General features: G+C 38.5%; 1 protein-coding gene across 1 annotated transcript in view; it reads right to left on the minus strand.

Annotated features, from left to right (window-relative positions):
- PTBP3 (polypyrimidine tract binding protein 3) overlaps positions 1 to 14,652 on the minus strand; it is a 47,737-nt gene that overhangs the window by 17,414 nt on the left and 15,671 nt on the right. The window contains exons 4-7 of the mRNA XM_065662583.1: positions 11,325 to 11,400; positions 9,161 to 9,330; positions 8,161 to 8,307; positions 2,332 to 2,496 (exon numbers count right to left, since the gene is read on the minus strand). Of these exons, the coding sequence (XP_065518655.1) occupies positions 2,332 to 2,496; positions 8,161 to 8,307; positions 9,161 to 9,330; positions 11,325 to 11,400 (558 nt within the window). The remainder of the gene's footprint in view (positions 1 to 2,331; positions 2,497 to 8,160; positions 8,308 to 9,160; positions 9,331 to 11,324; positions 11,401 to 14,652) is intronic.

Raw genomic sequence — 14,652 nt, forward strand, 5'->3', positions numbered from 1 at the left:
CTTACAACTACTTGAAAGGAGGTAGTGAGGTGGGGGTCAGTCTCTCCTCTCAAGTAACAAGTGATAGGACAAGAGGAAATGGCCTCGAGCAGCAGCAGGGAAGGTTTAGATTGGATATTAGGAAAAATTTCTTCACTGAAAGTGTGCTCAGGCATTGGAACAGGCTGCCGAGGGCAGTGGTGGAATCACCGCCCCGGTAAGCGTTAAAAAACAAGCAAACGAGGCCCTCAGTGATATGATTTAACAGTGGTCTTGGCAGTTCTGGGATAATGGTTGGACTTGATGATCTTAAAGGTCTTTTCCAACCTAGTTGATTCTATGAGATAAGGACAAGCATCTCTTGCCAGTTTATTAGGCCTAGAATCATGGATATGAGACACACTGAGCCCAGTTTCCAGTTTTTCAGAATCTCAGAAACAAGGGTTTTATGCTGCAGCCATCATTTTGTAATAGAAGACAGAACAAGAAGATTTTCATAGCAGTTTAAAATTAGCCACTGAGTTCCTGTTCATAAAGCAGTTTCCCTTAAGAAAGGCCTAAATACAGCTTCTGAACATAGGTTTTTCTGTGTATATCCATGAAACTAAATACACTTTTAAAATAATGAAATTCCATTTAGTCCTGTTTGGTTTTAAACCTAAAACTCACTGCATATCAATTTTGTTTCTGCAAAGATGACACTAAATATTCTGTTCCTTATAATAAATATTGTAAGGTGAATTCTGGTTAAAAAAAAAGTCTTAGTTTCTTGACAAGCAATTGTAACTTAAAAAATACAATCGAAGTTTTGGATGACAGCTTGCCTATTGGAGGCCCCTCTGTACTTATCAGTGAAAATTTTCATTTCCATTAATGTTTACAAACTTATAAAGTGATGTGACACTGTTGCTATCAGGCACAAAGTGCTGCTTTAATGAGAGGGCACTGCCCCCTGTTTAGAACTCCAGATAAGCTCCCTTTTCAAATATTGCTTAATTTTCTAGACCTATTGCAAAAGTAGTTGAGTGAGGGCCACTGGGCAATTCAAAGACTAAAAACATCATTCTCCTGCACTAAAGTAAACATTAATCAAATTAAAGTAAATTAACATGAATCCCCATTCTACCACATGCTTAGTAAAACAAAACAAAACCACAAAACCGAATAAGCAAACAAAAACCCCACAACTAAACAAAACCCCATACGAGATTAGATCCAGGAATTGTTACTGCACTATTAATCTAGTACAGCTCCCATAACCACAGGAGTTTGTTCATGCATTGAGTGCACTAATGATCCTAAACAGTTGACAGTATTTGCACAGGCTCAATAATTAGTAAAGAACACTCAGAGATACAAACAAGAGTTTAGATAGGACTAATTGCTACATCAAAGTGACAACTAGCATACTAGTTAGTATCATGGAGGAGAAATACTGAGAAAGGAACTATTAAGAGGTAAAAGGAAAAATAAAATGTTGATAACAATCAACAACTGTTTGAGATGCTAGTAAAGCAGCAAAAGTCTTCCAAAACTGCAGGTTTTTGTAAAAATACACCAATTGTTTTAAATTACATTAATTTAAGAAACTCGGATTTGGGGCATTTTTCTTTTTACTACACACATTTACTAGTAATTACGAAAGCTTCAAGTATTAAACCCTTTGCAATATCTGAAAAAAGTAACAAATTCTTCAGGCACAAAGACATAATCTTGTAAAGTTACTGTTTTTAAACTTACAGCTCTCAACAGATGACAACAGTGCGTTAGGATAGCATAACCACCTAGCAGGAGTTACGGTAATGTTTTTCATAGCTATAGACCACCTCTGTGCCAGGCTTTCAGAGGTAAAGTAGATGGCATTCTAACAGTTGATGAGCAATCAAAAATATTTGTCCAAGCAACTATACTTTTATGTTACATCACTTGCCTCAAATTATTAAAGTCAATATAAAAGTTTAAAATATAATGAAAACTACAAAAGTTACTCAATAGAAAGAATATGGGTCCACAAGTTCATAACAATCATTATTTTACTAGCTTGTCATGTGGGCATAAACTAGAAGTTACACCTCAAGTTTGTGGCTTCTTCCACAGAAACCAAGGAACTAAATGAAATGAAAGACAACATGCAAAGCTGTAAACAGAAGCCCTGTTTACTATGATCTTTTTTTGTGCAAAACTGATTTAAGCCTAGATCACCATACTGCAATAAATAATTTTAAAATTACAGACCTCATTCAAACAATTAAGGATGCACAGATACTTAAAGAAAAAAAAAAATAATTAATTTACAATAGCAACAATGGAACAGATTTTAAATTAATTTTTTTTTAGGATTTAGATCATTACCTGATACAACATTTCTATAGTGACAGGGTAATGAAGATTTTCAACAATGATTCGAAGAACTGAGCCTTGATATGGGTGGTGCCCACCTTCAGCAACATCAGTACTTGGAACAGCCTGGCTTCCATGCTTCGTAGCATTCTCAGCTTCCAATGCAGTCTGGGCTCTCTGAAATCATGATACAGCAGACACCACAGTTACTCACATGCAAATTATTAGTTTCTAAACAAAGTTCTCATACAAAGAAAATCATGTATAATGCATTCAAAATGCAACTTTGAAAAAACCATATTCCCTTTATCTATTACCAGTTCAAATTCCATGATATAGGAAAATCATACACTTCCTTCCCTTCCCCAGCCCTAAAAGAAGTCAGATCATAATTTCACATAATTATGACTCTTGTTTCGTTAAACTGTTCCTACTTTATAATGCCATATAGACACAATTTTGCTTTGATTCAGTAAGCTTTTGTTACTCTAGAGATTTTCAAGCAAATCAGTTTGATGACAATACTGTAATAGACTAACGGTCAGCATACCAAAAATTATTCGCTCAGCTTTACTAGGATTGCATTCTTTTCAGGAACTAAGTTTTGCTGGGGATTAAGCTTAAAGGTGCATAGCCTGCTCTTCCTTCTGAGCCAAACTATCAACACAAAAATCACCCTGAAATCTCACTCATCAAACAGCCTCATTGGAACTTTCAAAGTCTCTGTGCTTGTTTTTCATGGGCTTTCCTCTGAAAGGTCTTCAGACTACCTCAGAGAACTATGGATAGGTGTTCCTTCTCAAATGTAGTGCTGTGACGTTAAGTCATGTCTCAGTAACACTTGTTTCCTTGGAAGATGGACTAAACATGGCACACAAAGAGATGTTAGCCAGTTTTAGAAACCCCTGCAAAATAATCTGTACTTTAGGCCTGAGCCTAGACACCAAGTCAGTTCAGCCACTCTGCTAGTGCCTCCAAAATTTAAATAGAACTCAAATGTAAAAGGGGGGGGGGGGGGCAGGATGTAAAATAAAAGTAGGCAATGTTGTTTTTAGAGGAGAAAGCAAGTGTCATGCACTGAGCTGAAAATAGTCTGAGAAACAGCTACAAGCAGCCTTATTTGCAAATATGAGTACAGTTTTCCTGAGGCAGTTACATACTTAAAAAAAAAAAACCCTCTTGTTATTTTATGTATTTGTTTTTGCAGATAACAAACCAATCCAGCAATCTTGAATAAAGAAAGATACAAATAACATTTATTAGATTGGCAAGCTTGCAAGTTTTCAGGGACTTGTGTCAGCACAAATTAAAAATATGCATTTATTTTTGCCCCAATCACTACTTGCAACATTCTTGCATAAAACAAAATCATGATACACACATCACGGTATATAATTTATGTATCTAAATGGGAGGTAAATTGCAATTCATCCAGGAATCCAAAAACCCAAATAGATTTCCACTGCAGTATGGTGGTTTGTATCCTTTGATATTATTGTGCAAAGAACACTTTTGTGTTTACAGATTAGGATTTAAACCGCCACCTGCGATGTTTAATTCATATTCTTACTAAATCAATTTTTAGTACTTAAAAAATGCAAGGAAGAAGTTAATTGTATAGTTTGGCATGAAGTTACACATAAAACTGATATTTATCAGTGAAAATACCCATTTGATTGGATCTAGGGTTTTTCTTAGAATAAACAATCAGCATTAATTTTAGTAATGTAATCTTTTTTAAATTTGAACAATTTAAAGACTATGATTTTCCCGAGTTTGCAAGGTCTTGGAACAGTGACAACGTCATGAATCTTTCAAAAATAAGTTACACGACCGGTCACAGTAACATCGATATCTGACAAAGTGAAAAGCTCCAAAAGAGCAGCTTTGGGGGCAGAAAGTGGCTCATCATGTATCAGCTGGGTTTGTTCTTCTTTGTGTTCTTCAGATAGCATCTACAGACCACATAATTAGCAATAAATTTTAAGAAAACAGAAACATAGGTTTTTGTGGTATTCCTGCTACTATATTGTGGACACGGGGAAAGAATCAGGACTAATTATTCAGAGAAAAGGTTTACTGGAAAAGACAATGTTTTCTTCATGTTCTGAAGCTACTGAAAGCTGTTACCTGTTAAAAGTCAGGAACAGCAAAAGTTCTTTCAAACATAAAGTAAGCAAGTATTTCTAAGTAGTGTAGAATACAATAGCAGGCTCACCTACAGCAGGCTGCTTAGAACTGTTTCCCACAAGGTTTTAAACATATTTGAGGATGGAGATTACACAATGTCTCAGAGCAACCCATTCCAATGTTTGACCACTATGAAAGTAAGAAAGTTTCTTAAGTGGATTTTTCTGTATTTGAAATAATGCACATTGCCTCTTGTCCTGTCATTGGGTACCACTGGAAAGTGTTTCCATTTGCAGACACTGGTTAAGATACGCCAAAGCCTTCTCCAGGCTGAACAGTCTGTAGCCATCTTCATGGCCTTTTGCTGGATTAGCTCCACTGTCCATGTTTCTCCTGTACTGAGGAGCCCAGGACCGGACACAGAATTTGCGATGTGTCTCATCAGTGTTGAGTAGAGGGAAGGTTACCACCCTCAGCCTGGCAGCAACACTCCGTCTTCTGCAGCCTCGCATGCTGCTGCTGGCCACCTTTTCTTCAACGGCATATGTGTTGTCCACCAGGAACCTCACGTCCTTCTCTGCCGTGCTGCTTTCCAGCTGATTGACCCCAGTGTACAACAGTACCCGAAGTTACTCCTCAGGTGCAGAAGTTGGCATTTCCCTTTGTTGAACTTACTGAGGTTCCTCCTGTCAGTCGATCTCTCCAGCTTTTCAAGGTTCTTCTGAATTACAGCACAACCATCTGGGATGTCAACTAGCCCTCCCAGTTCTGTGTTGTCAGCAAACTTGCTAAGGATATTCCCCATCTCATCATCCAGGATATTAATGAAGTTATTAAACAGTACTAAACACAGGATCAACTCCTAGGGTACCCCGTTAGTGACCAGTCCTCTGCTGGACTTCATGCCACTGACCACAACCATTTTAGCCTTTCAGACCACTTCACAGTCTACTTATCTAGACTGTATTTAATCTGTTTGTCTACTGGGGTATTATCAGAAATAATGTTTAGAGTTTTGCCAAAGTCCAGTTAAACAACATCCACTCCTCTCCTCTCATCCTCCAAACCAGCCATCTCACTGTAGAAGCCTATCACATTGATCAGGCATTACTTCCTTTTCAAAAACCTGTGCTGACTTTTCTCAACCACCTTCTTGTTCTTAGAATGTGCGAAAAAGGTTTCCAGGATTAGTTGCTCCATTCTCCTTCCAGGCATCTAGGTAAGGCTGATCAGCCAATGGCTCCCTGGATCCTCCTTGTCCTTCTTTAAGATAGGAAAGAGATTTGCTTTCTTCTAGTCCTCAGGAGCCTTCTACAATTGCTATGACCTTTCCAAGACTGTAAGAGTGGCCTTGCGATGACATCAGCCAGCTCCCTCAGTACTCGTAAGTGCATCTCATCGGGGCCACAGACTTTCGTTTAGCCAGTTTGCTTAAATGCTCCCTCGCAAGATTCTTCTCTACTTCCATCATGAAGACCTTCACACTGTCCTCAGTGGCTTGGTGTTCTGTAGGGCAAGTTGTAACCACTAAAGTCTGAGAAGAAAGCATCCAGTACTTCAGCCTTTTTCATTTACTTTGTAAGCAGGGTCCCTTCCTCCATTCAGCAGCAGGCTCCACATTCCCTAAATCTTCCACCTGCTGCTGGTTCACTTTGAGGGGCCATTCTTGCTGCATTCACATTTCTCTCGGAGCCAACTCCTTGTAATCTTAGGCTTTCCTAACCACATCCCTACATATTCAGATAATGCTCTCTATATTACTCCTCCAGAGGACAATATAATGTCCTCTGTATTGTATGGACAAATGCAATCACCTGCCCATGATTCTATCTGCCTCTTTTATGCCAAGTTCAGTCAGGAGCTCCTTGTTCATACAAGCAGTCCTCCTGCCACCTTCACTTGATTTTCTCCACATCACGATGAACAATGCTTGAGCTTGAGCACCTCCACAGTAATTTCAGAGACAGAGAACTCCCTGTCTGAAAACAGTTGTTGCTTGGATAACAAGAGACAGAAATAATATCTATTAGAATTTAACTGCTGGAAAGTGTGGAAAGTGTTCGGTTTATTTACTAAAAGTTGTGGTTTAACATTGATAGGCAGCTAAGTACCACATAGCTGCTTGGTCACTTCACCCCAGCAGTGTGGGGAGAGAACAGAAAGGGTAGAACTGAGAAAATTCATGGATTGACATAAGGACAATTCAATAGGTAAAGCAAAAGCTGCATGTGCAAGCAAGGCAAAATAAGGAATTCCTTTACTACTTACCACTGGCAGGCAGGTGTTTAGACATTTCCTGCAAAGTAGGATATCATGCGTAACATTTACTTGGTAAGAAAAACACTGTAACTCCAAACTTCCCAACTTCCTCCTCCTTCCCCCAGCTTTCATTGCTGAGCACAATGTCATACGGTACAGAATATTCCTCGGGTCAGCTGGGGTCAGCTGTGGGGGCCAACCCAACTTAGAATCATAGAATCATAGAATAGTTAGGGTTGGAAAGGACATCAAGATCATCTAGTTCCAACCCCCCTGCCATGGGCAGGGACACCTCACACTAAACCATCCCACACAAGGCTTCATCCAACCTGGCCTTGAACACCGCCAGGGATGGAGCATTCACAACTTCCCTGGGCAACCGATTCCAGTGTCTCACCACCCTAACAGGAAAGGATTTCCTCCTTATAGCCAATTTAAACTTCCCCTGTTCAAGTTTTAACCCGTTACCCCTTGTCCTGTCGCTACAGTCCCTGACGAAGAGTCCCTCCCCAGCATCCCTATAGGCCCCCTTCAGATACTGGAAGGCTGCTATGAGGTCCCCACGCAGCCTTCTCTTCTCCAGGCTCAACAGCCCCAACTTCCTCAGCCTGTCTTCATACGGGAGGTGCTCCAGTCCCCTGATCATCCTCGTGGCCCTCCTCTGGACTTGTTCCAGCAGTTCCATGTCCTTTTTATGTTGAGGACACCAGAACTGCACACAATACTCCAGGTGAGGTCTCACAAGAGCAGAGTAGAGGTGCAGGATCACCTCCTTCGACCTGCTGGTCATGCTCCTTTTGATGCAGCCCAGGATACGGTTGGCTTTCTGGGCTGCGAGCGCACACTGAAGCTGGCTCATGTTCATTTTCTCATTGACCAGCACCCCCAAGTCCTTCTCTGCAGGGCTGCTCTGAATCTCTTCTTTGCCCAGTCTGTAGCTGTGCCTGGGATTGCTCCGACCCAGGTGTAGGACCTTGCACTTGCCGTGGTTGAACTTCATAAGGTTGGCATCAGCCCACCTCACAAGCGTGTCAAGGTCCCTCTGGATGGCATCCCTTCCCTCCAGCATATCAACCACACCGCACAGCTTGGTGTCATCGGCAAACTTGCTGAGGGCGCACTCAATCCCACTGTCCATGTCAGCGACGAAGATGTTAAACAAGACTGGTCCCAACACTGATCCCTGAGGGACACCACTCGTTACCGGCCTCCAGCCGGAGATCGAGCCATTGTCTACAACTCTTTGTGTGTGGCCGTCCAGCCAGTTCTTTATCCACCGATAAAGATTCCAACTTCTTGTGCATTTGCTGGCAGGGCAGTGTGAGAAGCAGAAAAGGCCTTGATATTATGTAAGCATCACAAGCTACTATGAAGAAAATTAACTATCCTAGCCAAAACCAGTATACAACTCACATGCAATTCTATCCTGGTAAATGGAAATACTATACTTACAGCCTGGTACGGTGGATTTTCAATCTTAAGTTCTCTGTGCTTGGAATACTGAATATAAACAGGCTGACTGTGGAGATGAGGTATAGAATGACTACAGTGGTTCACCAGAGCAGCAGCAGCTTCTTCAGAATCCATTTCCAATAATGCCTGCAACCAATACATAGCACTTTTCAGTGTTGTATTGTTTACAGGAGAGAACAAAGCATCAAAGTACCATATTCCCAATTTTACTCTCACTAGAAAATGATCATGTGAATACACAGTATTGATTTGTTCAGCATTAAAATGCATGTTTAAGGGGATATTTGATCTGTGGGTTTTCTTAAAAGGTTTTACATTGTAAGTTGTTAAAGAGAAGTATGACATATGGGAAGCATTGCAGCTAAAAATACCACACTGTTAATGTATTTATTAGATTCCTGAATGCGAGCACTGCTACCTAAGCAGCAGATACACATACTGATTGAAAAAGTAGGAACAAGACACTAAACATCAGTTTGTGCATATTAATCCAGCTCACTGCTGCAAATTTTTTATTAGTGCCTATTATTTTAGCATTTCAGTGTTTATTCATAATGTGAACTACCCTATCGTATCTAAGAGGAAAAAACAAAATAAAAAACCCTAAGCAATTTATTTCAGATTAAAAAGTTAACATGCATGTTAGTTATTTAATCAGGTGGGTTATTTCAAGACTTTTGTCAACTTCAGTAGTAGCAGCGTAGTTCTTTATCATCTATATATACTTACAGAAGGTGGATATCATGTTTAGCAATATTGCTAACAAGTTACTAGATCATTATTTAATCTGACTGTATTAAAAATTAATATAAGTATCAGTACATTTTTTCATATTTGAAAATTATTAGAATCTTGAGCTATCAATGAAATGTCTAGATATTGTTGCAATCATTGCAGCCAAATGCAGTATCAAAAGGGTCATAACATGAACTACATCTCCAGCCTTGCTCTTATAATAGAAATACTGAAAATTACATACCTGACATTTTCGTTTTAGCCTCAAGAAGTTCGTTACCTTGCCAAAAGGGGTGACTAATGAAATGACTTCTGCTTCAGTAGCATCAGTTGGAATTTGACGAATATGAAGGACACGTGAAGGGGAGCATTGTGGTCCGTCTGCTTTAAATTTCTTCTTGTCATTCTCATCATCTAAAATATTTTAGGGGGCGGGAATGGACAAGCAAACAAGGCAAACTTATTACACAAGGTACCAAAACCTAAAAAAAGATTAACTGCTGCCTCAGCACTGATGTTAGCTTACTGATAGCTCTCTGAATCCTAAGAAAGTTCACGTATAACCAAAGGACAGTTTAAGAAGACTCCTTTTATCTGTTCAAACCTTCACTACAAGTGGAGCATGTGGTAGGTTTGTTTTGCTTTGGTTTAGTTTTTGGTTGTTTGTTTTCTTAGGGGCTGAGGAGAGGTTTTTGGGTTGGGTTTTTGGTGGGTTTTTTCAAGTCTTATGGGTAGAGAGGCTAGTAACTTCTTCCCAAATGCCCGTGTAACATATTTACAAATTGTTAGTTACACGGAAGAGGGGAAAATAGTAATTGGGAGGTTTTGTGGGGTTTTTTTAAGTTATTACTAACTGATCCTCCTGCATGGTGTGGATTCAGCTGTTAACTGAATTATTTTTCATTTTTTCTTATTAAAAAAAGCCTGCTGTCCCACATGATTGCAAATTTTAAGAAGTCTTTGGGAAGGATAGACAGCAGTAAGGCATGAAACCCATGCAGATTCTAAACACTTCCACTTTGGTGAAATGCCTTTTTTCTTTCTTTTCTTTTCTTTTTTTTTTTTAATATGCCTATTTGCATCCTCTAGGAGGTAAGTGACCATTGGTTACATTTCAGGGAGATGACTTGCAGTTCTTGAGAGCACTTTTAAGCAAAACACCACATCTAGAACAGGCATATAGCTCTCAATGCTATCACAATGGAGTAATAACTTAGAAGTAGTAAAAATTAAATTCATTAGCCAAGCTACAGATCCCAGTAAGATATCGTCCTATAGCAAGCTACAGAGGCTTATGACACTTGATGAAAAAAAATTCTAAAGTGATTTAAAGACAGTCTATTTAACAGAAATTGTACTCAAGTCTAACTGCATACTACTTAAGTTAAAGGAAGAAACATTATTGTTTGCTTTTTTTTTCCTCACTTATGTGCCACAAACAGCTTCACTCCCTCAAGAGACAGCCTTAACACTTCATGTGCTACATTTAGCCTTCCAAGGAGAATCAGAAAAGATTAAGAAAGAATACCTGTTTAAGCTTAGTAAGTAATTTCAAATTTTCTGTAGGTTTTGAGTACAGTCTAAGGCTGAGAAACAGTTCACAGAAGTCATTCTGTATACGGACCTTTAGAGAGGACATTTTTACTAGCCTCAACCATGCCACACTCAGAAGCCAAGTTAAGTAATTCCCCCACCCGGCAAACAGAAAAGTCTGATACGCACTGATTTTTCCAGCAAGAAATTCTAAATGGCATCATGTTTATATTTTTCAGAATGCACATGTGGCATTCTTGTTGGGGCTGAGACTTTAAGACAAACAAAACCATATTAAACTCATATCAGTACCAAGACACAACAGGGTATAATACCGTTAAAGCCCTACAACCCATACAACCCATCCTGCTGTCTTATTAAATCTACTTTTCAGGTTCAAAAGGACAAGATATCCTTGACTTTACTATGTTAAGGACTCCTTGACCAAAGAAAGCAGGAAATAAAACCTAACAGGAATTTTGCCTTTAGTTTAAGATGAGAGGCTCTTACAGAAGCAGTACTTTCTGGATTCTGACTCATTATCAGAGGCAACGAGATGGAGCTGAGTGGCAAGCTCAACATTTTCTCTTTATGTCTTCACTGATTGTTACAGGAGTTTTCAGATCAGGCAGTCAGCCAAAAAAGGACAACTGATTTCAGAGTTCCTCAGTATTTTCATGAGGTTGGCTAAACTCCAATAGGTTGCTTGAGTAAAATTACAATTCAGGCTTGGTGAGGATGCTCATGGTGACCATAAAGAACACACACACACTCTCTCCCCACCCTCACCCCCCAAAGAATATAAAATTAAATAATTTACAGACAAAAATACACACTGTTCGTGAACTGCGATAAAAATCTTTCCTTATCTATACCTGCAGCTTGAGTAGGATTGCTCATGGTAGGAGGCCCGTTACTGACATCAGAAGAAATAGGCTCATCAGGTCCACACTAAAAAATAAAATGCAAGATTACTAGTGAAAGTTGTTATAGAGAAAGAGCTTCATACAAAAGTGCAAAAACTCCTGTAATTTATTCTTAAAAAAAATGTCCTCTTTCTATACACATTATCAGCCAATGCTGTGAACTCACTTTTCAGGAAAATGTGCCAACCACACAAATTTTTCTTCTCAAGTAGTTAGCAAGTTCAGCTGTGTTACACTTCTTACTCCTCTTAATATTTACCGTACTACAGTTTACATTTATAAAAGAAGAGCAAACGCTTACGAAAAGAAATGAGCTGGCTGCCAGCTCTGGGTCTGCAATAAAACATTGCTTCTAGATATAAGTAAACACACAACCACACAGAAAGTCAGCATTTGTGACTGGACACAGTAGACCTTGAGCAAAACTAATTGAAGACATTTACATACACCTATGGCACTTTTGTTAAAACCTAATTCTTGTCCTAAGAACTTGATGGTGGATCATATCTTTTTTAAAAAATACTGAATACCTAAGTATATGCTTTAGGAATGATGACAATTTGAGGCTCTAACAAAAAACAGTTTGAGAACTACAAGTTCTTCATTCAAAAATCAGTGCCTAGATGCCGGTTAAATCTATTTACTCTCTAAGACTGCTACTGTATGGCCAGCCGAGCATCTAAAAGTCCTCCAAAATGCCAAGAAGAAACAAAATACCACAACACCTCTAAAAGGCAGCTAAGGTTCCTGAAACTTTCACCACGCTCTTCTGTAAGAACATTTTCATTAAAAAACTGAGATTAAGGTCCCCTATAGGTGGGACCTTAGTCCTTCCACCTAGGACTTTGGTGGAAGGAGAGGTTCCCATCACCCTTGCCCCAGTATTCCCACCAGCTCATGATCATGAGCTGTTTATCCTGCACCGGTTCTGGTCCCTAAGAGATTTTATATGAGATGACTCAGTCCTCCAACCTGGCAGCACTCTATGCTGAGTTATGTCAGCTAATCAGCTAAAAGAGGGGTTGGAAAATGCCAGAAAGTGTGAAGAAAGAGGTAGAGATACTTGAAGGAGACAGAACTAAGAAAGCATCCTTTAGGAGCAGCAAGCCATCATTCTGGCTTGTATTGGCTGTGGAAGTACCACTCATAGAAGACTGGTTTATCAGCTGTCTGCACTTAAGGGAGCAGTTTGGCTCTTTTCATCCATAACCATGTGTTCAGGCCACTTCTCCAGTGTAAGGAAGGTCATTAACAACAGAAGGCTGTGACCAGTTTAGGGTGGTGAAAAACCTTTTCAGCCATATTTAGCTCCTCATAAAGAAACACAAGTGTTAGTGTAGGATAGAGGAAAGCATGACAGTGTTCATTCTTGTCTGGCAGCAGCACAGACAGTATTCGTGGTTACTATTGTTACATGAAAAGAAATACAGAATATAAACAATATGTTGTAAAGAATTTCCAATTCTCATTCTTTCTGGTTGCCACCAGTTAAATCCATTTGCAATAAAAATATAGGCTAATATAAAGAGCAGCCTATTCAGCTGAGAAAAGAGTACACCATATATCATACATACCAAGAAATGCTTCTTCGGATGGTCACATTTTAAACTGATCTCTTTAAAGTTTGTCAATTAAATGGTTACTACAAAAAAAAAAAACAACCAAACCAAAAAAAAACCAAACCAAAACCACAACAGACTTCTTAAGGGGGGAAAAAAAAAAATATCTAACCTCTTCTGTTTTTAAAAGCTGTCTTAACTGATTCAACTCCGGATTCAAATAAGTATCTTAGTGCAGAAACCAGAATCTACTACCTTGGCAAGCATGTAGTTACTGTTTTTGCAGAAGGAAGGAAAATGTGCAAGATATTTACAAATTAGTCTAAGTTGTCAAGCTATTAGTCTACAAATGAGAAAAATACATAAATTAGGAACTGTTAGACACACATGTCATGAAATTTATGATTTACAAAGAAAAAATTCATTTTCAACTTAAATTTCATTGCCAGCATCAGTAATTTACAGCACTGATCACTTTGTAGGTTTGGAACATGAAAACGCACCTGATAAATTTGATACTGATTTCTGGGCAAAATTCTTGGAGGATACAACAGAAAATACTAACTAACTGCGTGGATTTACAATAGAACACCTTGACAAGCAGACTGATCTTAAAAAGAAATTGCACAGACCAGAACTCAGTATCACAGATAATACAGAAAGTCTATAAATCAACCATAATCTGAAATACAATTTAGCTTTCTCAGATCAAGTTCTAGCATATTCAAAAAGAAAATGTATGTAACCTTCTCAAGAAGTATTCATCTCTTTTAGGCCACCCACCACTATAGTTTCATTCAGTAATAATACTGCTTGTGGGATTATAAACAGTTGCTTGGAAAGCATAATTTGATTTTGGACATTTCTTTAAAAACAGGCAAAATTTATAGTGCTCAGTAACCAGTCCAGTAAGGGGCCTCTACAAAGGGTAGTACTCAATGATAGGTTAATGAAACGAATAATTCTTCTGTATCTACCATGGTCAATTTCCCTGAATAAATAAAGCATATTACACAATTTCAGACTACGGCAACAGATGACTTTCCTGAAACTACTTAAGCTCTTCTGTGATTTTGAATTTGTGATAGTAATACGTTAGTGATTCTGCAATTCAAGTAAACAAAATACTGTGTAAAAACAATACTGCACTCATAGCAAAGAGATATAACATATCTGAAAGTCAACAACTTTAGGTTTCTAAAGTCTTTTCAAGTCATGTATAGTTTGGTACTCTTCAGAACATGTCCATTTGTGAGAACTATGACGGGTATTTATTCAGCATTGTTTCTGGAATCAGAGAATCCTATAGACTACCTTTTCATTTTTAAAAAGGCTGCATGTAATTAAGACCATCTTTTGCACCCAACTTTTAACTGCAGTGTTTTCCTCCTCTCTTCCTTGATAGTCAGAAATTCTTCAGTACAGTTTAATCAATTACCAATAAGTTTCCTTGAGACTATCTCATATTTAATCTGAAATACATTGTTTGTTTTCCTAGAATGTAACTAATTGCCTTTCTAGACTATTACTTCTAAGTCAACAGAAGAATATGATCATGGGGTTTTTTTTTACTGTAACATAGCTAGAACAACAGAAAAGAGGGCCAATTTTATGGGAATATAATTATTCAAAAGCACTTTTCTTCCTGCATATAAATGAAAGTTTTGTGTATTTTTCTATGAGATTCTACATGGCAACAAACTAATTACTGTTGCAAA

Source organism: Lathamus discolor, chromosome Z (assembly GCF_037157495.1).
Source record: "Lathamus discolor isolate bLatDis1 chromosome Z, bLatDis1.hap1, whole genome shotgun sequence".
NCBI classification, from domain to species: domain Eukaryota; kingdom Metazoa; phylum Chordata; class Aves; order Psittaciformes; family Psittacidae; genus Lathamus; species Lathamus discolor.